The sequence below is a fragment of the Talaromyces amestolkiae genome (assembly GCF_001896365.1).
Source record: "Talaromyces amestolkiae strain CIB chromosome Unknown scaffold14.1, whole genome shotgun sequence".
NCBI classification, from domain to species: Eukaryota; Fungi; Ascomycota; class Eurotiomycetes; order Eurotiales; family Trichocomaceae; genus Talaromyces; species Talaromyces amestolkiae.
Window position 1 is genome coordinate 690521 of NW_024468050.1, and position 27244 is coordinate 717764.

Sequence of the window (27244 nt, forward strand, 5' to 3'; positions counted from 1 at the left end):
GAGGGAAAGCCAAGGGCTGAGCCCTGCATGAAATTCCACAACTTTGTGTACACGTATATGTAAGTCAAGTAGCTAGCTCACGCATCTTTACATTCCACAGACGAGATTCGCTCCTATTTCAAATGTTGGCACTGCATATACATGTAAGAAGGTACACACGTAGATATGCATGAGATGCCTCATGCGCCTTAATGCAGCTCATTCAATCTTTTCTTGTTTGAAGGGGCAAACAATAGTCAAGAGGAAGGTGAATAATGTCTGTCCATTATCAGGAAAAAAATTTATCTTGTTTCTATTTCGACAAATCTCGTCCTACGTCTGCAATTTCTCCTCTGCCGGGGGTGGGGATGATTTCAGGCTCGGATAAGAAAAAATATATTTCCATATACTCGTTTCTCGCGGCAAGCATTAGTCTCTCAGGGAATAGTTGTGGTTTAGATTAGAACTAAAAGAGCGGTGGGTGATGGTGCGCACATGGATGATTGGGCTTGTGATGAGATATCAGGCCTTCTCGAAAGAGATACCTGTAGCACGTAAGTAGGTCACATAACACAGCCGGTGAGAGATGCTATCTTCATCTCTCTGTGCATTTCAGGTTGTACATGGAAAACGTGGTAATCATCGGTGTCGCTTGCTACGCCTCAACATGAAAATATTTGCAATATTGCTAGCGGGGTGACTATTAGGAGCCGCTCTTCAGGAGGAAGATGTACTCCGAATTTAGATGTGTAGCCCTTAGATAGTCACCAGCAGCAAACAATCCGGAATCAAATAAAAAACAATACTCTATCTGGCAAGTAATGTAGCTACTGGTGAGCAAAAAGCGTTTGTCAAACGTAGCTTCAAACGCAATATTGTCATTCGGTCTGGTCTAGTTAGTGTCCCGAACCATTATGTCCAGCCAAACACTTCTACTTGATTTTAATTTTGATTTTCCTCCAATCGTTTATCTAGTCTTTTGAATTGTTGCGTAAATTAGCGAGATAGAGGCAAATGAAACCAGCTCCACGAATAGTCACCATTCCCATACTTCCGGTATTATGCATACGACGAAGCATTCCGTCCGAAAGACTCCGATTGCGACAAACAGATGATGGTAACCACCACAACAGAATTCGGAAAGATACAAACGGCCGGAACTATCGGTCAATCATGGACAATGCGCATTGAAAACATGTTTGTATGTGATAACGGTTTAGTATTCCGTCGATGCCTCTACCCCTATTTGGGTATCTTGGTAGGGCAGGATGTGCTCTGTAGTAGTTCCATTGCGTCCAAAAGGCTTCTAGTTACATGCTTTCAGACCGACTCGAGACGAGTATTGTCTAAAGCAGTAAGGATAGGCACGTAGCTGGATAAGAAATTTACTTCTTAGGCAATGCGAGTGTGAGCTTGAATAAGCATATCTTTCCGGTAAGACTGAACTATATTGCAAATTATGGATTTGTAAATGTTATTTTAACATTGAATGAATGAAAGTCAGGTATTGAGTTGTACGCTGACGGAATGGATCAACCCGAATAAATCTAATATTCCAGGGGCTTGATTGCGTGCTGAGTATAGGTCGTTCAACAAGAAGCTGACTGTTGATGACATCAAATGGCTATGTACACTTTTCGGTTCCATGAGCTAGTGGTAGTGGCAGTGAATGCCATTTCATAAACCTTCTGCCTTTGTCAGATGGGGCCTTGAACAGCGCCATAGTCCTTTTTTAGGTTTGGAGCGAATACATCATTTCATAATATAGTGATACAACTTCCAAAGACTGTGAAATACTTCAAGTCGTTGCTCTGAATCCAACAAATCATACCACTTGGTTCGACGTAGTTTGAGAATGTTCCAAGGTTGTTCCAGAGTACCCTGATCCCTCAAAGCACTCTCACCTGTCGTGAGACAGTCAATGTATCGTCGATGGACTTTAAGATGCAAGATAGAGACATGGTGATTGATACACGAAAGCATGTAGATCTTGGATAGCGAGTTAGCTAAGCATAAGCAATCTCAGTTTGTTGTGACGCAACTTACGTCGTCATATGGACTGCCATTTGGCTTTCCAATCTGCATATACTTCATTCTTTTATCCCACAAACTAGCCCCAGGTCCGATAACCTTCCATTTCTCGCTAGGCGTCAATCTTCGTGTTCGCACTGCCCGCCGTGAAGAAATGAGAGGATTTGTATAGCGAGAACGCTTATGCACACTTTGTTGGTTGTTGTCATTGTCCTTTTGCTCTTCTTTCTCTTTTGCATTATCCGAATTTGCTGCTTCGCCCGTGACACCTTCATGTTCAGCACCACCAAATCGAGGAACTGTGGTCCACCATTTGCCCTCTCCCGGTTTGACCTCAACCTCGCCTTCACGAGCACGTTCTTGAGCTAATAGGAGCATAGCACCGACTTCACGGAACAAGTCACAATACTCTTTGCTCCAAGATCCTACTTCTTCTGTGATGAATTTTGTTTCCTCCCGACATTGAACGCCTAGTAAGGGTCCCTCTAGTATCCCGCTTCGTGCAGCCTGGCGATCCTGGGGTACTCTGCCAGATATCAACGTATGGCGTACGGGGAATAGTAGACCTTGGACATTCAACCTTGGCGGCGTTGCAGGCACAGATGCCTGACATTGAAAAGGCCATGCAACCATCTCGATAAGTCCTCTCATCGTATCTTCACGGATATCAGACGGCATTTCACTTCCTGTACCAACACGCCTCCCCTTGTAGACACGTTCGTAGGTTTTGGTTTCCTCAGTCGGTGATTCACTCATGTCCATCGGGCTACTGACGCTTGTTTCCGAAGAAGGTTCTTGCTGCTGGGTATCATTGACAATTTGACTGCTCTCCGGTTTAGCTGCAACCGGTCTTTCATAATATTCATCCTGGCTGGTGTCCCAATACTGCGCCATCCGCTCAAGTCCTGACCAGAATTTCCGTGTCTGAGTCAATCGCACTCTATCGCGTCCGGGCTTGGGTGGCATTCTTGCAGCCTCTCTGAATGCATCATCACTGTCGATCAATAGTTCCTTCATGACAATTTCGTATTTTTCGTAGGGTGGGTAAGGGACGCCATTTGCCATCTTAGGGGCTTCAGATGGATTTTTTTCGTCATCATCGTTCATTCTATCCCAGATCAATGGGGGTAGACCTTGTAGATCCTCATCAGAAATGATCTGAAGAGCCTCTACGTCCGTCTCGATTCTCAGATTCAAGGCCCTAACATGATCAATTGTAATGTCCTGAGGTTTCCTGAGTGTTAAGAGATTCCGGTAGATGGTTTGAAAGTCTGTTGTACTTTGAGCGTCTATGTCATTGAATCCGACATATTGAGGGAATTCTAGTGGCGTTGGAGAAGCTGGTGGATCTCGTTCCTGGTCGGTGTCAATTCCCATCGACTGGGCTCCTGATTTAGCTTGTTAGTATGAAATTAAAAAGCATTCTGTCTGTTGTGAGTGGCGTTCGTGACATAGATGCCTTGCAGGAAATAGATATAAACTTGCCTGCAGCTGCCCACGCGAACATTCTGAGTGATGTAAAACGACCTTCCTCACATAGCAAGTTGATTCTTAATGCTACAGGACAGGAAGCCAATTGATTCGGACAGATTTGCTTCAGCTATGGCTATTCTGATGACCATTGGTCGTTCCTGGATGTTGAGAGAGGACGAATTGTTTGGTGGGGAAGCTCCAACGGGTCGCACCGGTCGATCCACCTTCCCTTCCTCCACCATGATTCTCTCATTCGTGGGCGATACAACTATCAACCTGCGTGTACTTCCAGTATGCTGTTCTGAGTGTTGTCATCTCTTTCATGATACTCGCTGTTCTATTCTACCTAATGTAATGGGGTAGACACCATGCCATAGCTTTACACTTCTGCATCTACATGTTCACCGACTACATGAAACCGCCCGAACCGCTTCGGACCGACTACAGCATCCCAAGGCAGGATGCTTGACTTTTCCGCACCTGTGCTTCTACTATGAGTACTGCAGGAACTGTCTAACCAAATACTAAGAAAGTGACAAGTTGTCGATGTTGCAGGAGAAGCACGTGACGAGAGCCCCGAAACGTCTGGGGTTTCAAGTTGTGGCTTCTGATTGGGCAGAAGCAAGCCCATAGCCGCCTTCCTCCAGGAACGCTTCAACATGCCACCTCCAGTCAATCGTCCTCAGCGACTGTCTCCATGCTATATGCGCCGGGCTACGGTATATTCACAAGATGCATGGTGGCTACTGGCCAGTCATCGTCATGGCTACTCTCCAAGAATAGTACTTCGTGGAGGAGGTATTACTGGTGGACGTCCGCAATGTGACGGCCGCATGGCCACTGACACCCCCTGAGAACCCCCAATACTCTCCGTGCTTCACTATCGCGCTTCTGAAACATTATACCCTTACACGCTTCCAAGTCTTGAGCCGGACAAGCCTCTGCGTCATGCGCGTAGCCGAGCCGGGCTCGACAGCTCGACGAGACAGTCGGATTGTATCTGTAGCAACACGTCTTCCTCGCTTCATCACTTTTGATACTTGGCAACACTCTCATTCCCGACGCATGGCAGGTATCCTGTAATGTATATTCGCACAATATGATTCAACAGTGATCGGATTCTCTTCAAGTGCGATCACACAACACGCTGATTTGAACGACACACGGCCGGATATCAAGACTAGAAATGGCAACTTCGATCACAACGCTTAGTGGAAGGAGATGCACCGTGATTCCAAGGACGCAATTTTTTACAGCGACATCGACTTCAGCTGCAACAGAGACTGCTGATCTTCCTGACGTCTTGTCTTCTTTCAGTACATCAACTATTCAAGACACACCTAGTACCAGCCTTATCTCAACAATTGCACAATCCACGGATTCACACCCCGTATCCAGCATCACCTCACTTGCGACAACGATCTTGGCCACATCCACTAGTATGTTCTTATCTTTGTGTTGACGCTAGGAATGACCATGGCTAATGTCATATAGCCATAACCGCTGCAGCAGCGACCCTTTTACCAGCAATAACATCCTCAAGCGCAGACCCCTCATCAACACAAACATCACCAGACGATACTGCGGGAGATTCGGCGGGCAATACTTCGAAGAAAAATGTGATTGCGGCTGCTATTGGAGCTTCTCTAGGTGCTGTAGCCGTTGTCGCATTGGTCATTCTTTGCGCATACTTTCGTCGACGTAAACGACGTACATCAACCCAATTTCATGACAGAGAGAAGGGCCCGGGTATGGCTGGACGGTTCCCGGGGGTTACGAGTCTGCTTGATAGATTCAACCCGGGACCTGTGGCAGCATTTATACCTGCTATCATCGACAAAGTTCGACCGGTCTTTGCAAATCTTCGAAACTTTCAATTTATGTCACGAAACAAAGATAACGACTCCCCTGAGCAATCGCAGCCTGACTTTACTGCAAGAAAGTTGTCTGTTAGTCGTCCTGACCCACAAGAGAACTCAATGCAGGGAGCAGGCATGTCCTCTGCTCCACGAACAATTACAGAGTCTGCCAATCCGTTCGCGGATCCTCCTTCGACCAATACAGAAACAGAACGAAACAACACTCGACCAGAGAACCCATTTGCCGATTCGGCGGATCCATTCTCTCATACAGACTACGAAGACGAGATAGCATTCTCAATGCCGCTGACGATACGGAATGGTGGTGTGGACGACGACGATATGGATGCCACAAACAACGGCGTCAATAACAGAGACCGTAATAGTACTCGAAGCACACTCAGTGGATCGACCCTCAACATACCGAACACTCGTTCATCTTCACCCCTAGTGCATGAATTCTATTCTCGACCGCCGACCTGGAAGTCAATTGATCGAAAATCAATGAAAACCGAAGATCGAAGCAGTACCTACAGCGACCCCTTTGATCTAGAGAGACCACCCACTATTCACTCCTCGGCTCATCCGACCCCTATGGTTGAACGACAAAAGTCTCAAAAGGGGGGATACTTCGCAGACTTGGACTTCAACTTCCCACGACATGTTTCGTGATGAAAATCTGATTATATAAACGAAAACGCTCTAACGCCCTTGGACTTACTGTTTGTACATACCAATCGTTTTACTTAATGCCACTATGCCGTGTTTGGGACAGGGGAGGTGGCGTTTTGATTATATTCCATTTTTACATATCTTGATTTGATCCTTTACTGTACCCTAAAGATTTGATACCAACATGCTACGTCCATCGAAACACTGCTTCAAATGTACCAAGTTCAAGCTAGATGTAGACACCAGCTGTGTCTGGTAAATGCAAATGACAACAACTACGACTACTGTAATCTATATGATCTGTTACGTTCTCTCGAGAATAATACGATATTCACAGTTTACACACCCTCGACTGATGACTGAGCACGACGGTTGAGAACGTACGCCGTCTATTCTGCGTTTAGTACCTCGGTACGTGGTACATTGTGGCACAAAGTCATGACGCAACTCATTATCGAGATTATTATACGTAGTGAGGACAATTATCTGCAGTCATCTTATATTCAACACAAAGTCGAGTTCGAGGGCGTAAAGACAGGAAGAGGGAATAGGTCATACAGCATGTCTGATAAAGATAGACCATTCATCTTGGAAAGATTTCATTTTGTTTCATTTCTTCTTTTCGTACTTGCTTTAAAACAAAACAAAAACCCCAAATGCAAAGAATTTCCGATCCTGCCGTCGTTAAAAAAAAATAAAGATAAGAGGGCTTTTACCCAAATGACAAGAAAGTTCTAGCTTTCTTCGCGACCTTCTTCATTTGGGTATTTTCTTGACGAAAAGTAAATTTGCCAATAGTGTAATTTGCTTCTTTTAAAACACTAATGGGGGTATTCACTTTGTGTATCTTGTTTCCCGCCTCGCTCGGAACTTCCACTCTTCTCTCACACAACCAGGTCCAACCCTACAGAATTTACTCCTGGGCTTCCTCCTCACCAGTCAAAGCATTTCGCTTGGCGAGGATACGCTCCTGTCGTCGCTCACGGGCAGCCTTGGTCTTGGCACGCTTAGCGTCCATCTCCTCCTTGAGGACACGCTCACGCTGCTTCTCGGCCTTGGCCTTATGGATCTGTTTTCGGCATGTCAATAAATCTGCTCGCGATCCCTATAGTATATCCGATTGAAAGATAGGGGACAAAACTAACGTGTTCAACGAGAGCACGCTTGTGCTTGAAGGTGTTACCCTTGCTCAAGTGGTAGAGCTCGTGGTAGAGGTGCTTGTCGATCTTGCCGGAGGCACGGTACTTGACGAGGAGACGGCGGAGAACACGCTGGCGACGCATCCAGAGAACTTGGCTGTAGACAAACAGTATTAGATATCCATCCCCTTGAAAATATCCCTCATTGTAGACCTAGCAACAAACATACCTGGGCATACGAGCATCCTTGGTACCCTTGCGCTTACCCAAACCACGGTGTCTACCAATTCGGCGAGCGGCGTTGAGTTCACGAGCACGGGCGCGAGAGTGCATGGTGACGGGCTTGCGGATGATCAAGCCATCGCTGACCAACTTGCGGACAGTTTGGCGAGAGTTGGCGTTGGAGATTTCGCTCATCTCATTAGGATCGAGCCAGACCTTGCGCTTACCGCAGCCGATCACGGACGCCGCAAGGCGCTTCTGGGTGGTGAGGTTGACCCTGTAGAGAAGAAAAATATCAGTCTCGGCTCGCCTTTTCAATGCATCGAGAAAAAGTTGAAACCATCGAATTCATCGACTTATCGACGGAAATGCATCGGCTGAAGAATCGTGGGCAACAGTTTTCGTCGTAAAGATTGTTTTCCTGGTATATACTCACATCTTGATGTCGGCGTGTCGACGGTCGTTTGGCGTTAAAAAGTTCGTCGGACGGATCGATTGACGGCGGGCGATTTCAGCGAGGGAGTTTGAGGATAGCCTTGGACGGAGCGGGTGCTGCTTAGGTAATTGCTAAGCGAACCGCAGAAGCATCCACCTTAGGGCTTCAACCCCACCCGCTAGACTGTTTTAGGACGACCGACGACTCCTGTTCATCTCGACTGCTTCACGATCAGTCATTGTGAGTGATGCTTACTCATATTAATCATAGAAGGAATACGATATTTCGGTCTTCTATGTTGGAAGACTACACTTTGCAAGAGTTGAAGTAATTGCAGTGGGCAATCAAGATCACAATCATGCCTTTTCATGTCCAGATACAGTTTAGCGCCATACCACCACCAATCATATGTCTTATCTACATATCAAAAGACAGTCGACTCTTGAGCATGTTAAAGAATTGAACCCAACTTTTGCCTCATAACTATGTAAAGAAAAATATACACTCATCATGTCGTCACATCACTCAACCCCAAAACTGTCCTGGCCCAAGTCAACCCTTCCTATACTCCATAGTTCCCGTTCATCCTCGACCTCATCGTTAGAAAGTCCTAAACCACCCTGGCCGCCCTCTGCTTCTCGTCTTTCGCGAGCCTGAGTAGCTAGTCGAAGTGCAACACGCTTGAAATAGTCCGAGATGCTTCGTTTCGGGCCCGCAGGTAGTTCCGCACCCGGTCCAGCCATATATTTGTCGAAAACAGCGCTCTCGGACTCCACCACGTCAAAGATCGCAAGGAAAGCAGCTTCAGCGGCCAACTTCACAGGGATAACTGGGTCACGAACGCTGCTGAAAATTGGCGGCACGAGTTGTGCGAGGTGTGGCCTGGTATACTCGGGATGGAGACGGCTTATGGTGCGCAAGACAACAAGAGCGAGACGTCTAGTATCTGCTGGATGGCCGGAGGGTATCACTGATGCAAGGCTATCGAAGACAGTTTTTGTTGACTCGAAGTTTTTATTCTCGCTTTCAGCAAGAATGTATTTTCCTGCTGCCAGGACGCTGTTATCGGATACGTAGGGCTATAGAGGGTTAGCATTAGTATTGAGTAAATCAAGGTTAAAGTCACATACATCCGAGTTTGACACTCCCTGGCAGATCAATGACGGCGTCTCGGTCGCGAAATTCTCTAGCAGCATCTTTGGAGCCTCCACAAGAAGAGCGTTCAAGCCCAGAATAGAAGCATGAGAGAAGTTTGTAGTCAACACCCGAGATCTACAGGTTACAGTCAGTATGATTTCTCGATTTTGTGAAAGAAAATGCACATACTTAATCAATGGTATAGCTGTGGCCGCGGGTAGGCTCTTCACCAGTGCACCGAGCAATTTGGCGTTGGTCATGGCCATTGCATCTGTATACTGTTAGAAACTTCCAACTCGACTAAATGAGTTACTATCATACCTGTACGGTCGCTACTGTCGTCATCTATAAGAGCGAGTACTGCGTTCCTTGATGCCTCGCTCATGCTACCACCTGCCTTGTCCACGACCTCAAGAAGTGCCTTCATCATGGCGTTCTTGACTCCGTCATCATCTGTCTTGGAGCCGGTAACCAATTCTGCGAGAGGTTAGTGACAAAATCGATAACAATATTTTCAAACAAAACATACCCGCAACAAGAGGATCCACACGAGGCGTAAGAGTAATCAATATACCCAGACCCTTGGCCGCCCGATTTCGTAGAGTTTCGCTGGTGGTGTCTGCCAAACCTCTGGCAAAAGTGCGTTGAAGCTGGGGCAAGAAAGGTTTGACAGCTAGTGGTATCTTCTCTAGAAGCTTGTTGAGAGCATAGAAGACTGCTGCTTTGATATCCACAGATCTCTCAGAAACAACACGAATAAGAGGACCGGTGATTTGAGTGACGAATGGTTTGAGAGAATCCGCTGCAGTTCTGTCAATGATATCTGCAAAAGCCAATGCAGCTTGCGTTCGCTGCTCGGTATTTCCATTGAGTAAACCTTGGAGAAAGATAGGGAAAATTGCCATGATACCCTTGGGCAAACTGAAACCTGGAAGAGGAGCTCCAGAGACACCAACTTGCCGCAGGGTCTGCCGTGTAGAAACCACCAATAGTTCCATTTCTTCTTTGCGCATGTGTGATGTCAATTGGCTAAGTGCAGACCAGGCAGCCTTGACAACATTCTTGTCTCTGTCATCAAACGAAATGAGGAACACGCGAATCAGGTCTTGGTGATATCTTGAATAATCAATCTCAGCATCGGAGAAGAATTTAGCCAAGCGTTCAGCAGCATTTGCTCGCCGGCGGTGATCGTCATGTTTCATTAATGTCATCATGGCGTTCATAGCAACGTTCAAACCATCGTATTCATCAACAGAGACGAGGATGGTATCGAAAGAGGTGCTAAGTTCTGATCGGAGTTCCTCGTCCTTAGTTGATATCATTTCATCCATGAGGGCATTGAGTATTGCGGGTAGACGACGGTTCATGGCGGAACTAGCAACTTCTGCCAGAGATGCGAGTGCCCTTGCATTGAAGACAGTGATTGGAGATGTAATCAGCGTGGGGATTAGATTAGGAAGAATAATGCTCGAACGTGTGGTTTCGGTAAGCAGAGTCAACAGAGCAGATAGAGCTTGCTCTGCATCTTCCTCATTCCTGAGAAGAGACAGAAGATATGGCAGTACTTGATCGACTGCCTTCTTGCCTAGAATGCGTTGCAAGGCATCGAATGCTTCAGCTGCAGCCTCTCTAACCTCCGCGTCGCTGTCAACCAGGGCAACCCGCACAATGGAGATGAGGACTTTCTCATAGTCTTCCAAGGCCTCTGGCGACGCCGAGGTAATCAATTCCCGAAGTGCAATACAGATACCTTGTCTGGCATCCACATCGGTTGATGTTCTGAGTCCATCCTCAAGTGAAGGCAACAAAGTAGCCAGGACGCTTTCACCAGCTTTCTTGATGAGGTCTCCCAGTGCGTTGCCTGCAATAACCTTCTGTTCCATGTTGGATGATCCAAGACGGCGAATGAGGAGTTGTGTGAGAGTTGGCACCAATTCCTTAAGTGTTCTAGGCGTAGCCACAAGAGCTTTCCAGACTGTGATAGCTGCACTTCTTACCAAGCCAGATGTATCGCAGCGGCAAATATAGAGAGCAGATAACACTTTGTTTCGTTTCTCTTCCCCGAGAATTGCGAGCAAAGATTGGCCAGCCTGGGCTGCACCTTCTTCTTGTTCCTCAGCATCGACCTTGTTGGTGATACCAGTAAGATTGAAAAGAAGGTCTCCAACAAGTTCGACTGAACTCAATCTAATTCTGTGACTGTCGTCGGCCAAGCCGCGCTCTAATTCAGGCAAAAGGAGATCAATGGCTTTGGAAGAGAAGTTCTTGACCAAGAGACGACCTGCTCGCAAAGACGTCTCACGGATTGCTTCAATATCGTCAGCCAAACCCGCCAAAATCGGTGGAATGATCTTGTTGAGATAAGCAGCGAAGCTGTTGCCGAAGCAAGCCGGCAAGAAAATGAACAATGACATGAAACCTTCTCTGACAGATGGCTTGGAACTGGAAACATTTTGTAAAATAGTGGGCAAGGTTTCCTCGAGACGCGTTGTTCCGAGACCAGCGAGAACTTCCGAAAGAGCTTGAGCAGATCCCAGTCGGTCGCCGGCTCCAGTGTCCGACTTGAGGGTGGACATGAGACTCGGGATAAGGTCTGGAAGGGCATCTTCTCCCAATTTCTCAATGAGAGATCCGAGAGCCTTGGAAGCGGTGGCTCGTGTAGTAGGAACGGGATCCACAATTGCCAGACGCAAGCCAGCGACCAAAATGGGCAAATGAGAAATAAGATCCTTTCTCTCGGTCAAATGGGCAAGACTGCCGATAATTTGAGCAGCTTTGCGTTTTGTGTTTGATCGATCGCTGAGTCCACGCTCCAATATACGAACAACAAGAGCAAGCGAAGGGGCATCAAGGTAATGGACGAATGACACTTTGATAAGCGAGTCCAATGCTTCGTCCGTGTATTTCGTGGGATCGCTAAGAGCTTTGAGAAGGATTCCAACCAGGCTTTTCACTTCGGGGTTGCTGATGACCTCACCGAAACGCTGCAAACTGCGATTGGCCGCGTTGCGAACCTCTTTGTGGCTGTCATTCAGTACAACAGTGAGTGGAGGAATGATATCTGGCAAACTGATGGCCAATTGCTGAGGATCAAGATATGCCATAGCACCTAGAAGATCACAAGCTCCCTTTTTACTACGCCATTGTGTGTCATCAAGACCTTCAAGAAGTGTCGGAAGAATCTGCTTCACACCATAGGAACTCAAACTTGCAACGCAGGTTTTAGAGGCGTCGAGACAGGCGTCTCTCACGTCGATACTAGGATCGCCAAAGCTTGTCAGCAAATGGGGCACGATTTGAATCACATAGGGTTCAAAGACTCTTCCAAGCACAGCAGAGAAGAGCTCATAAGCCAAAAGAGCTCCTTGACGTTGGTTCGGGTCTTTCTTATTGTCGAGTGCATCTGTGAGAGACGACATGATACGGTACTTTCGGAGGGCTGCAACACCTCTACCCTGAACGATACCAGCGAGTCCATACGCTGCCCCACGTCGCGATGCATACTTTTTGGACTGAACAAGTTGGTCTAGCAGCTGGCTGACGTAGCCCTCGGTTTCAGCGGGGCCGGACAATCTAATCAAGGGAGGAAGACACCCAGCCACCGCCGATTGAACCATCTCCGATGGCGTGGGAAGAGCGGCAAGTAATTTCTTGATAACTGTATCCAATCGCGAGTCTTTGGATTTTAGATGTCTTGCTAAGGATCCATAAAGTACGATGACGGACTCATTGAGCCAGTCAGAGCTTTCAGTGGCCTTGTCGGAAGTTTCGAGTGTCTTTTCGAACAAGGTCATTAGTTCCTCGACCTTATCTTGTCCTCGCTGCTCAATGATCAATCTGCCACTATCTGCCATTTGCTCTCTGACCAGGGCGTTTTTGTCAACCAAGGGACCATTGTCTATCAGGAATTTCATGAATGACACAATCTGATCTTTCTCAAAAAGTTTTGTCATCGCTTTGAAGGTCAAAGCGATACCACTTCTGATTTCCCAAACGTCCGTTACGTCGGCTTTCAAGGGCATTCCATATTTGTCTTTGCCGGGAGCCTTTGGCTTGACTTCGTCCGAGTATCTAGACTGCAAGCCAGAAAGGACAACGTCGAATGTTGAGGGATTTAGCTCGACAGAATGTGCAAGAGCTCGAGCCGCGGCACCTCGAAGCTGACCGTCCTTAACATCCAGATACTTGAGAATCTTCAGATACGACGTTTCGTCAACATCAAGGGCATTGTCCTCCCAGATAGCTTCCGCGATCTCTGCATTCTCCTCCACCTGATCGTGGTAGCACAGCCAGATATGCTCGGAGAAATCCAGGTCTGTTAAATCGATCTCAGCTTCAATTGCTTGAAGAACCGCAGTCCGTACTGAAACATCCGGAGCAATCGTACCCTCAAAGAGAACTTCGAGTTCCTCCGTTGAAATATTCTGGGAGATACATCTGCACAGATCGAGCAGCGTATCCTTGACTAATTTATAATGCTGCGAGTACTTGTGCAGCGACGTAATGAGATGCTGTAGGACCTCACGACGGGGCAGCCTAGTGTCGGAAAAGGAAGAAGAGTGAAAAGACAGGAATTCTAGTGTCAATAGAACTTGTTCGCCGCCATCCTCTCCTTTTTGCTCTTCGATGCCATCTCGACTCAATACWAAMCCAGCCAATGGCAAAAGGTAGGCGAGTGAAGTTGGCTCGAAGGGTAATTGTTCGGATGTGAAGCGTAGTCTGTATAGAATCCTTGTGACGAGATCTCCTAGTGGTTCGGCTTCTAAGTCAGGGGACAAATTAGTATTGCCAATTGCTCGAAGGGTCGCGACTCCGATAAACGGTCGTAGTAGGCCAAGTCTCGAAGAGAGCTTTTCCGCGCAAGCAATATACGCTCTTGAAACAGCATCACCCACAAATAGGCCGGCATTAAGACGAGCTAGAGAAAGAAGAGTTGTAACTGCGGTGTTTATCCACCCGTCGGTGTCAGTTGGTGGTCCTGTGGCCAGCCCGCGAACGATTACGCAGCCTCGTTCAATCCTCTTGATTTCAGAGAGCACAGTTTTCCGGATTTTAGCTTCTTTCTCCAACTGTGCCTTGACCTTTTGTTGTTCGTCTGCCGTTAGCTTTTTCTTTGTTTGTCCCGTCTTTTGTGCTATCTGTGCTCGGAGCTCCTCTTCCCATTTCAAAGTGTCGTAGTCCTTGATATTCTTATTTGACAGCGGTTGAGCAGCCTTTGTGTTGAGTACATCCACGAAAGTAGTCCCTTCTGGTGTGCGAGTGATTGCAGCATCGGTAGGGGTAAATTTGGCGATACGATCACTTGCCAGGTCCTCACTAATTACCTTGACGATACGTGGTATCATCGCGTCCGGGGCAACGAAAGCTAGATCTGCTGCTGCGCTTCCAACAGCATCAGCTGCTTGTGGGATCTTTGACTGCACAGGGTCTTCCGATACCTGTATGAGTTGTTGAATAGAGTCTTCAGGTTGATCGGATACAAGTTTCCCAGGATCTAGGCCTATCTTTAAGCAAAGGTCAATCCAGGATGCCTTGGGTATCAGTTCTTGGCGACAAAGAATAAGGAGTTTGATCATCTGATCTTTCAGCGCAATTTGAACATCATCTGAGAATGGCTGTGAACCGGATGCGCTGGGACATATGGCTTTCACTACGAAGTGAAGTAAATCCTGGCTTCCCTGACCTGCAGCTACTGCACCAGATTCCTTGTCAGCAACAGACAGAGCGAACACCCAAGACCATAATGCATTGACAATAACATTTGCGGCTGTCGTAGCATCTTCCAGGTAAACCTTTGTCAGAGCCTGGCATGCCTCGTCTTTAATGTTTCGAGGGACGCTCGGACTAGCGATTGTGAAAATAAACGCTTGACCCCAAGCCCCTTGACTTGCCGCATCATAAGTACGTAGTGTAGAATTATTTGCAACTGTGGTAAGTGCCCTCACTTTCCATCGAAAATCCTCGTCTGTGGTCAACTTGCTATAGACCTTCGGGTTCAATAAGAATGACGGCTTAGGTGTCAGTGAAACTGATTGCTGAACGATAGTCTTCCATTCTGATTTTGCGGTCGCCTGCGAGTCTTTTAATAAACCGCACAGTGAAACGTAACCATAAGCGGCAGAAACCAGACCACTCTGCGCAGATGGAAGAGGATTGGCGACAGACTCTGTGAACGAATCCTTCAATTTCGTAAGGACAGCATCAATCAATTTTTGGCTCGATGAGCTAGTCAACTTCCCTAGATCGGTGTTCCAAAATAAATCCGCAATCTGCAGCTGCCACAATTTACGAAAAGGTACACGTTTATCTGCGGATGCCTTTGCAATAGCCGTGATCGTTTCATCTTTGACAGATATTTCGGAATTGATGAGATAGGCCAGATGTTTGCATATGGCTTTGACTTCTGATACGAGGGCAATTTCGCTTGACTCCTTAGCACCCACTGTAACCAAATGCGTGACTGCTTCTAAGGATATAGTCTTATAGCAAGGAATTGCTGATAACACGTCAGCATGCGACGCACGTTGATCGGCATTCGAGATCTTCCCAGACTTCAATGGCCCTATGATCTCGTTGGCCACCTTCAGCAGAGGGTCTTCGGTCTTGCATTTGAGTATCAGAGCTTGGAACGACTGTGTAGCACCTTGTCTAATGATGGCATTCGTGGACTTAAGACTGGACAAAAGAGGCTTTGATAGACGAGCATTGACGGGCTCGGAAAGATCGATTTCCACAGGAAGTGACGAGCAAAGAGGCGGGATTATGCCGTTGAGTATAATCTCCGGGGACCTCAAAATAGATTTCTCTAGCGTTGGTACAATATCGGCGACTACATCGTCATAGGTGACGAATGATGCAAAAAAGTCCGATAACCCATTTGCTATATGCGGTGGCACTTGACTTCGCGAACCCAGTATCTCCTTTGTATAGTAAGCCAATATCGGCTTCTTTAACCCAGCTAAAACCTCCTTTCGTGCCACAAGACGTGCACAAACTCCGGAAATTACGCCAATAAAAGGTGCGTTTTTCTGGGCCAAAGTGCCCGTGGTGAGCTTTGAAACTGATTCGCGTATCGCCTCCCCGCCCAAACTTTGGGACGTAAAAATAGCCCTCAGCGCACGACGAGTTATTCGCAGGGCGGATTGTCGCACGGTTGGTTTCGATGTCTCTCCCAGACACAATTCTAAGACGTTCGCATTGGCAGATATAACATCTAAAACTGCACCGATAGGAGCATCGATACTGCTGAGGTGTTGGAGAAGGATGCAGCACCACTCAACGAGCACGAAGGCAGATGCGGCTGATAGAGTAGGTTTCGCACATTCCTTCTGTAGTCTTGCGGCTAAGTACTTCGCGTCCGGCTCGGTTATGGATTTCAGGATCGTGCGAAGGCATTGCTGAACGGCTAATCGAGAGATTCGGTCGATGTATAGTGGATATGTTTGGATGAGGAGGTCCAGGATAGGTTTACTGTTCTCTTCTGACAGGACGTCCCCTACCAAAAATTTCTCAGTAAGCTACACTCAGTGGCAGATTTGTAGAGGTGAGTGCCTTACCGTTCTTTTCGCGGATCGAGTGGAGGGCACGCGCGCGGCGAGCAGTCGAGCTTGACAAAACAACGCTCTTGAGGGTCTCCAGATCCCCGTTGCGTATAGCATCCCATTTCAGTTCATCCATTTTGGGATGGTGATACCATGTCGAGCTGAATTGACTCAGCGTTGTTGTCCCGCAGTTGTGTCATAAAAAGATTTTGAGGTTTATTGTGGGGAGCTGCCTTCCGCTGCCCGCACCGCTCCTGCCTGCCCGCAAGGTACAAAGACGTCAATGTTCCTCAACCTTTATCTTTCTTCCTTTCTCCTCAAATTATCTCTAACAGATATATCTCTTCACGGTTAGGCTTTATCGTGTCTTCTCGTATGATATTTTGCTGGGACGCGTCTTGTACGTTGTGACGCTGGAACATTACATATAAAAGGACCCACCCACAGAAAAATGCCTCCCAACAAGAGAAAAAAGAAACCAGCATCGAACCCAGCTAGAGGTTTCGCTACTGTCTCGGTGCCTTCAAAGCCGAAAGCAGTCGAATCAACTACGGTCTCTTCAACGGTAGATTCTTCAGTAGTTGCATCGGAAGACGAAAAGACATCGAAACCAGCAGAGACTCATCAATCTCAATCTGGCAGTGCTAAGGAGCAGAGTCTGCAGAATCTTTCTCCAGAGGAACTTGAAAAGCACTTTGAGGAAGCAGAACTCCAAATTTTAGTCGACAAATATGCATCGAAGTCTAAGAACGAAGCTATTCGCCAAGTATCCAGATTTGAGACTGAGCGTCGGGTGCTAAGGTCTCAGGCGAGTGTTTTGAGTTTGAACGAATGGATACCGCAGGAGATCCAAGACCAGGTCCTGGCTCTTATTCAAGTTGAGCAAGACCACCTTGAAATCCCCCCTGAAAGGGACTTGGATGCTGGGAAAGAGGAAGAACTGATTGCCAGGCTCTGGACATTGAAAGAGGCTATCCAGGGACTTGGGTTTTCAGACGATCGAATAGACTCATTGCTGAAATATATCATAACTTACTACTCTGGTCTCTCAAACAGCTCCAAAAGTGTAAATTGGAATCTTGAGGAGTCCTTAGATTGGTTGGCGTTGCAATGTGCACCTTCTGAGCTGGACCCATATGACAAGAAGAAGGATCAGTCGTGGACACCGGAAGAAGCTGCCTTTTCATTCTTCAACAGTGATTTTCCTATACCCTAACTACCTTGTTCCGAATATTCCGACTGATTCATCCATTAGGTACAAAGGTGAAGTCACCTACGAAAGCATTACCCATAGCCCAAGGCCGAAATCCTCTGATCAAGCCTGCCCCCAACCATCCAATAATTGATGTAATCGAACCGGACTTCAACGATGATTCCGATAGCTCTCTCGATCCGGAAGACTTTGCTGATGAATATGTCTCCTTAAAAACTCGAATGTATCAACTAGACTCTCAACTGTTTGACCAAAATTCGGGGAGTGGAAGAAAAGCGCGACAAAAGGCCACTAAAGATGTTTCTGACCCGAGGGTCAGGAAACTCCAGCTGAAAATTGCTAAAATTGAGAGCGACATTCTCTTTGATCATGACGTGGCAGAAATGAGGTGGAGAGAGAAATTAAGCGATTTGTGGAGAGAGTCAGCATTCTCTCGGGAGAAGGAACGAGCAGTTTCTGGGGCAAAGGCTATATCTCAGAAGGAAACACAACCCACTGTATCTGAAGCTACGGGTGACTTTGTTATGGTAGAAGCTGCTGAATCCGGTGATGAAGGTCTTCTAGGTGGCATCTTCACAGAAGATGTGAACGACGACCTTTCTCCATTCCAGGAAACGACCAACAGTGCCATAAGCATACGCGACTTTGGAGTATCGGTTGGCGGCGTCGAGCCTGACAAGCTTCTTCAAGAAGTATGCAAGGCCAGGTAAGTTTTCTAAAATAAAATCTCCTCATCTTTGGTGCCAGAACAGTGGTTAACGATTTGTTTCAGAGACCCGGGCTCGAAAATTGTCTGGAAAGATTTGACAGTCACTTCCTTCTCGAATCGGAATGCCGTCGAAATAAAGTGGTCCAAACCACAGGAAGAACCGTTCTTAGTATCAATCGAGGGAACCACTATCAAATCCAATGCATTCACCGTGTTTGTATCAATGGACACCATTGCCGCGGCTAAAAAAGAGCAAGCAAAAGGGTATATCTCTACCCTTGCGCTCTTGCTCGTTTCTGGGTCAGGTTCGAGTACGAAGGAGAACAAAGCTTATATGAGGCTCCCGAATGTATGGAGAGACCTCTACAAAGAATTTTCCGAGCTGAAAAAGCAACAAGAGGATGAATCTGACAAGCAAACGATACGACACTTGAAAAAACTGATTGAGGAGAATCACGGCAAATTTGAGCAGGATGTAGTTCTGTCTGACAATTTCAGAAGAAGAAACGGAAATAATAAACAGCAGCCCTTAGGAAAAGCCGAATCGACAACTCCCAAGATCAATGCTGGTGGTCTGAAAAATTTGTGGCAAGAAAAATCAAACAACCCCTCATTTCAGCACATGGCGGAATCTCGCAAGAACTTACCAGTGTGGGCTTATAAGCAGGAGATCTTGGATACTTTGGCAGATCATCAAGCTGTCATCATTTGCAGTGAAACTGGAAGTGGTAAAAGTACCCAGATTCCATCATTCATTATGGAAAATGAGCTTGCAAACGGCCGTGAGTGCAAAGTATTTGTTACCGAGCCCCGTCGAATTTCCGCTATTTCTCTAGCACGGCGTGTGAGCGAAGAGCTCGGTGAAAGACATCAAGATCTAGGAACGAATAGGTCCTTGGTAGGGTTCGCCATTAGATTGGAAAGTAAGATTAGCCAAAGTACAAGACTTATATTCGCGTGCGTCTACTCCCTACTCCTCTGCAAATTGAGATACTGATTCAATCTAAGAACCACTGGAGTTGTTGTTCGCATGTTGGAACGGCCAAATGAATTGCAAGATGTCACGCATATCGTACTTGACGAGGTACACGAAAGGAGTATTGACAGTGACTTCCTACTGATTGTTCTTCGACGATTATTAGCTCAGAGACCGGAGCTCAAAGTGGTCCTCATGTCTGCCACTGTGGATGCTAAAAAATTTTCAGACTACCTGGGTGGTGCGCCAGTACTCAACATTCCTGGAAGGACATTTCCCGTGCAAGTCAGATATCTTGAGGACGCTATCAATATGACAAAGTATCGTTTGGATGATTCGTATCCGGCCTCTACTATTATTGACGACGATGAGGAGGAAAATCTATCCGATGAAGGACTGTCTGATGAGATGAGCCGAGGTTTGAGGGAAACATTGGAAGATTATCCGGCCCAGGCGAGGGATACAGTGCTGAAGTTTGACGAGTATCGGCTCAACTACCGCTTAATTACCAAACTTTTGACGACTATTGCAACGAGACAAGACTTAACTCAGTACAGCAAAGCAATTCTGGTCTTCTTGCCAGGTTTAGCAGAGATCCGTAGGCTCCATGATGAGATTGGCTCTGATCCAACCTTCAATCAAGGATGGATCATCCACACGCTCCACTCGTCTATTGCTAGCGAAGACCAGGAGAAAGCTTTCCTCGTACCGCCTGAGGGAATTAGGAAGATTGTGATTGCCACCAACATTGCTGAAACCGGTATCACAATTCCAGACATCACGGCGGTGATTGACGCTGGTAAAGAGAAGGTCATGAGGTAGGTATTTCGCCATCCGTTTGCTCCGTTTTGACATCTAATTAACTTGCAAGATTTGACGAGAAACGCCAACTATCACGATTAGTGGAGTCTTTCATATCTCGTGCCAATGCAAAACAACGTCGTGGACGAGCTGGACGTGTTCAGAAAGGAATATGCTTCCACCTCTTCACCAAATACCGTCATGACAACAAGGTACGTACCAAGGTGGTCTTATTATAATCCGATCCTGACAGTCTGGTATAGTTATCGGAGCAACAAACTCCCGAAATGCTCAGGCTTTCGCTTCAGGACCTGGTGCTTCGTGTCAAGATATGTAATATGGGAGAGGTTGAAGCCACTCTTCTTGAAGCTCTGGACCCACCATCTTCGAAGAATATACGCAGGGCTATTGAATCTTTGAAGGAGGTCAAGGCGCTCACAGGCGCTGAGGGTTTGACTTCCTTGGGAAAGCAACTTGCAAAGCTTCCATTAGACGTATGGCTCGGCAAACTTATAATATATGGTGCTATTTTCAAGTGTCTGGATGCTTGTGTTAGTATTGCGGCAATTCTATCATCGAAGTCACCGTTTGTGAACACACTCGGTTCGAATTCACAGCGAGACGCGGCTCGACTGTCATTCAAAAGAGGTAAATATCATTTAACGCCGCTTAAGCGATATCACTAACAGAATGTAGGTGACTCGGACCTATTGACAATTTACAATGCTTATCTCGCCTGGAAACGGATTCGGGAAACTCCCGGGGTGAATGAGTATTCGTTCTGCCGGAAGAACTTTCTTAGTCCCCAGACTTTGCTGAATATAGAAGACGTCAAGACCCAATTGCTCGTTAGTATTGTCGATGCGGGACTGCTAAAGCTAGAAATGGAGGAGCAGACTGCTCTTCGAAGGTATGCAACTAAATACTAGACACGGAGAGTGCAAGCTAATGCGACACGCAGAGCCCGAGTAACCGGCCGCAACCGACAATTTTTCGTTGTTCCGGAACGAGTAAATGTCAACAGCGCAAATGATATTATAGTCAACTCGGTCATAGCATGGAGCTTCTATCCTAAGCTCGTGACACGCGAAGGAAAAGGATGGCGTAACGTGGCCAATAATCAGAACATATCGCTTCATCCTACATCCGTCAACAAACGGGTTGATTCATCTGTGCAATGGCTGTCGTATTATCATATAATGCAGACTCGTAATCGATTTTACAACGCGCACGAGACTAGCGCAGTGGAAAGCTTTGCTGTTGCCCTGTTATGTGGTGATCTAGAGTTCAAGGTATGTGTACAGCCTTCCCTACTTTGATATAAGTATTAAAAATGATCAGATGTATTCTGGTGTTATCTCGATTGACAATAATCGCTTGCGGTTCTCTGTCCGAGACTGGAAACAGATGCTCGCATTCAAGAGATTCAGCATTCGAGTTCGCGAGATTATGACAGAGATAGTGCGCAATCCGCAAAAGATGCTCTCACATAAACAACGAGAATGGATGGAGGTATGGCAGCAGATATTCTCTGCCAAGGCTGAAAAGGCACTTGAAAAGAACTAGATTTCGTTCAGTACATTGCATTGCTCGGGAGGTGTTTCTTTGAATGTCCCTGGGTCCGGTGGGAAACGGCTTGGGACGCGTGGGATAAATGAAACGAATGGCATGGTTTGGATGAATAGGGACATGGATTGGGGTTTTGTGGTTGTATTGGATATATCTTCAAGGGGCGGATTTGAATAGATGATTGTTCATAGATTGGATCAATCTGTGCTTTTTGGTGAAGGAAAAATAGAGTCGATAATACTATTGTCTTGTTTTCATCTAGTATTGGCCATTGTCCTGACGACAGCATGTCTAGACCTCCTTAATAGCTGATCCAGCCGAGAATCATCACAAGGGTGAAGACCTTGCTATCGTGGACCATGAACGAAGGGGTTAGGATTAATCATCCTAGATCCGTTGCCATGGGTCTTTTGGTCCGATGATCCTTTGCTTCTGAATATATATGTCAAGCATCAGACATGTCATATAATAAGCCATCAATATTAAGGATCCAGGAAGGTCTCTCTGTGACTATCAATGAGAGGTGAGAGAATTGGCGAATTTCTACTTCACCCCTTGGTATATACTATAGAACTCAGACACGTGAAGGTGTCTAGGAACCTTCATTCGTATATCTTATTTTGACGATCTACCAGTCTCGTTCTAGGGTTGTGACCTATCTAGTACGCACAGATATATCATCGAGATCGCCAAGAGGACTGGCTAGACTCAATACCTCTTTTGTCATCCAATTTTACGTTCCGGTGGTGGTTTCCACCCATAAGCTTTAGGAGATTATCTCGGTTCTTCCCTTTGAGGTCATGCATCGGCTTCATTGTTCGGCTAATATTGCCAAATAGGTCAATGGATAGATCTGAATCATATGCAATGGATTTCAGGTCAATAGTCACATAATTTTGAAGTAAATATCTAGTACAATAGCAGATCTAATGGCGAGTCAGTGATTGAGTCGTCTTCATCAGACAAGAAGAAATATTTACGAGTTAATTCCAGAGTTAAATCCACATTTCGTAACCTAGCAAACTTATTAGTATCTAGGCTACGTGAGTATAGCCCTTAGTGACCTTTATAATGGGTGTAAAAACATAGTGTCAAGTTAATATAATCAGTCCGCCTTAATAAGCAAGTTAAGTTTTGCACGCGCATACAATTTAAGATTCTCTCGGTTAGCTGATTATGCGAAGACGGGTTGTTGCAGCTCAGGGTCTTTTCTTGACGTTGTTGTACATTAATCTACATGCGCGGAGGCGAATGGAAAACCAGGAGAGGGAGAAGGAGGGGGCGGAGTCAACTCTGTTACGAAATTCCGTCTGGAGTAGTCACCCAGTTATGTAATTATGAAACTTTGCGCTTCATAGTTATCTATTGGCCTACGTATTTTATGAAATGGCGAAATGATTACTTGCCGCTCGCGAATGCAAGGGGGTTGAATTGATAGGTTGTCAGCGATTCGGCGATTGACGCTACACCCTATTGTTTTGATGGCCTTGTCGGGGTTCGAAGACCTGATTGGAAGGTGCTTGTCCTTCTACAGCTGAACGCCTGAAACGTTGAAGAAGAGGTTGAATGGGGAGGGGTAGACATAACTGACTAGCTAGCCATGATCTGGAGCGGTCAGTCGATTACAAGTAATACTATCTCGGTGCTATTGATCTAGTATGTATGTCATGTTAGATCAACGAATCATGTCGCCTCAACACCATTTTCAAAGGCTTGAGGCAAATTAATCTCTTATCAATCTGATGAGCAAGAGGAATGAGCATCCGGAAAAATGTGGTGTGATGAGTAAAGTGATTCCACACTAAGTACCTCCGTAACTTCGTGGACTCGGCGAATTCAGATGAGAAATAAAGAAGAAAAAGCAAAGGGAGGACTACAAACTAGGCCTGATACCGTCAGGCGCGGGGGCCAGCTGGCACTGGTATTTAGTCACAGGAGGGAATTATTGATTATTCGCCCAGCGGAGACGACACACACTGCTGAAAGATATGAACAAACGGTGATATCGAACCACGACTGACAAGCCTTCAAGCCCTTCAAAGCCCTTCGGAGACCAAAGTTGAGTCTTTACGTACTCCGTACCGAAGACTTTAGTAGAAGATACTAGGGACTAGCAAAGAGGGGTGATGGCCTACGTGGTCGTGCTATCCACCAGTCAATCCTGCAACGCAGCGGGTACCAAGTGGAGTCCACCAACGAACGACACTCCAATAAGAGCAGCACATCACGCACCAAAAGGGGGCACTAGAGTATGCGCTGTACATCAGGTGAAATATATTTCCCCGCTGCCAACGAATGAAAGAGAGCAACGCGAAAGAGGGAAAGCAAGAAAGGAAAAGAAGTCACATACAGATGGAAAAAGTGGGGCTTCCCGTCGGCGGAAACGGGGACGGGAGCTTGCCGAACCTCATTTTGTTAGTCTTGATCTGGTTAGTGTCTTGTCGGATACAGTACGTACAGAACAGAGTGATACAGAGTAACATACAAATGCGCGTATGAACTTCGGTTCGAGCGTCGTCTATTTGCCGAATCGATTGCAAATCACGAGTAGTCACGAGTATTACTCGGACATGGGCAGGGATAGGAACAAACTAATCTATCTTGCAATGAAATACCACCTACTTGATTGAGCGTGAATTTGTCCACAGATTTGCCATTTACAGACGAAATGACAAATCCGAACTACACTCTCGATCAGAATACGTACTAAAATAAGGCGGGTCACCAACACTGAACAGCAAGTCTCGGAGTATTTCTATTACAGTACGCACATTCATACCCAGCTGTCATAACCGGGATATGTCGGGAGAGGGGAAAGAAACAATGCTGTCAGAAGTTTACCTTCATTCCTTGCATTCGCTGGCCTAGGCATGTAAGAATAAAATTTACGAATGTTAAGATCTACTTCGGTATAGACTCGCTGATGTATGTAAGATGTAGCTACCTGTACAGTAGATTAAATCCGTGCACGAGCGGGCAATTCGTAGTTCGTACTACGTCGTTGTACATATTCATCTGCTATGTATTTTAGTAGTTACATACAAGGAAATGAAATCAGGGACTAGAGTACATACTAAGCATGACACTAAACTGAACCGCTGCGGAAGTAAGCACGGGAATGCAATGCGAGGTTAATCTAATTCTGCCTGCTTCCAAAATAACCCATGGTAGGTACAGGCTTTTTAGATTCTCTCAGGAATGTTCATGCATGCTCTCTGATTGAACCATGGATATATGCTAAGAGTTTGTGCATAATCGCGATGACTGGTCTATTCATTCAGCGAGAGGAAAATCCGGACTTTCATGGTCCGATATGTGGAAATCAGTTTCTTACCGTATCTACTTAATTGGATTCATCAAAAATTGAACAAAGAAAAAACCACGCAGCCAGCCCGCAGCTCGGGCCGGCTACTTGCAGCGGTGCGTAAGCCCTTGCAGCCGCCATGACAAAGTAAGTGGGCACAAGGATGAAAGGATCTGTTTGTGTATAGAAACTCAGAAATCTCATATGACTTGAACGAATAATGATTGGCTGTTTGATTTGTTGTATGGGGTCGTTAGGGTTTGGAAGGTGGCGTTGACGACTAAAGTAGTTGGTTGTACAGCTCCGTCCGTACTGAGTATGTATTTCGTCCAGTTCATGTCAATATTGTTACGATGTACTTTTAATCTAGCGTTACTGGTACATCCCATCCCTCTTAGATTAGTTCGGGCTGATATAGCGAAAGAAATACTTGACTCGGCAAGATTATACACAATCTAACTCTGTCGAGTCTACATCTGTAGAAAAAGCAAGGTCGTCCGATTGAAAGTATATAAACGTTCCCGTCACTCATTGGACTGGCACAAAATTTGCTAACTTTTAGCTAACTCATACATGTATTAAGTTATGTCAAAGAGATACGGAAATTCAATATTCGTATCAAAACTAGCGTACACATTCCTGATGTCCTCCGTATCAAAAGAAATAATAGTAGCGAGCCTTAACATGACACGCCACTACATCCTTCCCCTCTTTTGACAATTCTCTCCCCCTGCCCTTCTGCTCGTATCTTTGTATCGTTTGCGACAATTCGATCGACTCAAAATTGAAGAGACGGGAGCTCGGTCCGCAATAGGAGCCTTTGCAACTTAGTTTATGAGTACTAAGCACCATTTCGAATTTAGTACGAAAGTTCGAAATAGGGAACCAGGACTAATTCGTCAATAGTACATGTGACATTAATATATTGGATTCGCCAGTTCCATGATCGGATTGGCTACAAATTTCAAGGATTGGAAGCACAGTTATCCATTCATGATAATAACCACTTTGCTAGCAGCTAAAGACTAAAGCATGGAAGACTGGAGGTGCTCTGTGACTCGGCATAGCCGCGCCTTCCATGCTAGATGAGATCAGCAATGTCATGTAAGTTGAAGTAACTCCAGGATCTTGTAAAAAAGTTAATGCACGTAGCCGTAGCTACTTACATAGACAGGCATGAACGATGCTCGTTTTCTATCTGACACGCATGATTAAACATGTTCATGTCGAGCGGTTGCTTGTCACTTGAGTTTCACTTTGAGTAAGTATTTCGTGCGTTGATGTTTCATGTTCAATTGAGTTGTTATGTAGGAACCTGTTGACGGAGTATACAAGGTAGGCGCGTGACCATGGTAGGGAAGAGTGGTGTGCGTTCCTGCAGGGTCCAGTGTTTGTCCCGACCGGTTCGTTTTCTGTTTTCACGTCAGATGATCTGTAGGTGTGTCCTACGAGTCGTAGGACAAAGAATCCGAGATTAGACACAGAAGTCATACAACTGACGCATACTGTGGAAAATTGCTTGTTGAGGCTCAATAAGCAATGTCATCAAGATTCCGTACATACATACGCAGTACGTTCCTAGTACGACCGGATCAGCCCTAAGTCTTGCATGCGGAGAGCATAGCTTGGAATAGTAATAGTGATAATGATAATACAAAATTGTGGTATGATATGTCCTGCATCATAGTTTTAACATTAATTTCAGCTATAAAAAATCTCAAGTAACACGGAATACGAATCGTAGAAGGTTCGAATGTTTCATCCAGACTCAGAGCTGACTCGGGATGGCCCAAAAGTTCGGTCAGTCAGCAAGATTCGAGAGCTAGACCCGAAGATAAGGCTATAACAAGTCTTATCTCTAAACACAGAAAAATGACAGCCACAAAAGAACGGTGAGCTGGAGAAGGGGGGCGTGTCTCGGTTTATGTTACACATACACACGCAACAAGGAGCTAATGACGTGATAATGGCTGACCACCCTACCATAGCTAGTCAATCCATGATGATCATGACACTCGTTTCAGCGGCAAAAGAGGATTTTACTTCATCATGATTAGTTCGCGAAGCAAGGGGGTGGTCAGAAGAAGAAAATCCTGCTGGTGATGGTTACACAAAAGACGGACGGTAGATAGACAATTAACTAGAGGTAGGTATCACAGCGTTGGTTTAAAACGCACATATGT

The 27244-nt window shown here is 46.0% G+C and overlaps 5 protein-coding genes across 5 annotated transcripts; 2 read left to right on the forward strand and 3 right to left on the reverse strand.

The window, feature by feature from the left end:
• Positions 1 to 2001: 2001 nt before the first annotated feature.
• Positions 2002 to 3387, reverse strand: BHQ10_007185 (uncharacterized protein; the record flags this gene model as incomplete). The annotated part of the gene is made up of 1 exon (XM_040879853.1): positions 2002 to 3387. One exon carries the CDS (start codon positions 3385 to 3387, stop codon positions 2002 to 2004), a length of 1386 nt encoding a protein of 461 aa, XP_040735689.1.
• Positions 3388 to 4669: 1282 nt separating this feature from the next.
• On the forward strand, positions 4670 to 6014 carry BHQ10_007186 (uncharacterized protein; the record flags this gene model as incomplete). Its single annotated transcript, XM_040879854.1, has 2 exons — positions 4670 to 4922; positions 4978 to 6014. The coding sequence occupies 2 exons, from the start codon at positions 4670 to 4672 to the stop codon at positions 6012 to 6014; spliced, it is 1290 nt and encodes a 429-aa protein (XP_040735690.1).
• Positions 6015 to 6927: 913 nt separating this feature from the next.
• Positions 6928 to 8050, reverse strand: BHQ10_007187 (uncharacterized protein; the record flags this gene model as incomplete). The annotated part of the gene is made up of 5 exons (XM_040879855.1): positions 6928 to 7083; positions 7160 to 7310; positions 7383 to 7652; positions 7812 to 7942; positions 8033 to 8050. The coding sequence occupies 5 exons, from the start codon at positions 8048 to 8050 to the stop codon at positions 6928 to 6930; spliced, it is 726 nt and encodes a 241-aa protein (XP_040735691.1).
• Positions 8051 to 8332: 282 nt separating this feature from the next.
• BHQ10_007188 (uncharacterized protein) lies at positions 8333 to 16625 on the reverse strand (the record flags this gene model as incomplete). The annotated part of the gene is made up of 7 exons (XM_040879856.1): positions 8333 to 8890; positions 8942 to 9083; positions 9138 to 9219; positions 9270 to 9425; positions 9478 to 15414; positions 15472 to 16443; positions 16505 to 16625. The coding sequence occupies 7 exons, from the start codon at positions 16623 to 16625 to the stop codon at positions 8333 to 8335; spliced, it is 7968 nt and encodes a 2655-aa protein (XP_040735692.1).
• Positions 16626 to 16940: 315 nt separating this feature from the next.
• Positions 16941 to 21754, forward strand: BHQ10_007189 (uncharacterized protein; the record flags this gene model as incomplete). Its single annotated transcript, XM_040879857.1, has 9 exons — positions 16941 to 17685; positions 17745 to 18408; positions 18475 to 19368; positions 19420 to 20205; positions 20259 to 20400; positions 20452 to 20836; positions 20885 to 21098; positions 21150 to 21480; positions 21530 to 21754. 9 exons carry the CDS (start codon positions 16941 to 16943, stop codon positions 21752 to 21754), a joined length of 4386 nt encoding a protein of 1461 aa, XP_040735693.1.
• Between the last annotated feature and the right edge of the window lie 5490 nt (positions 21755 to 27244).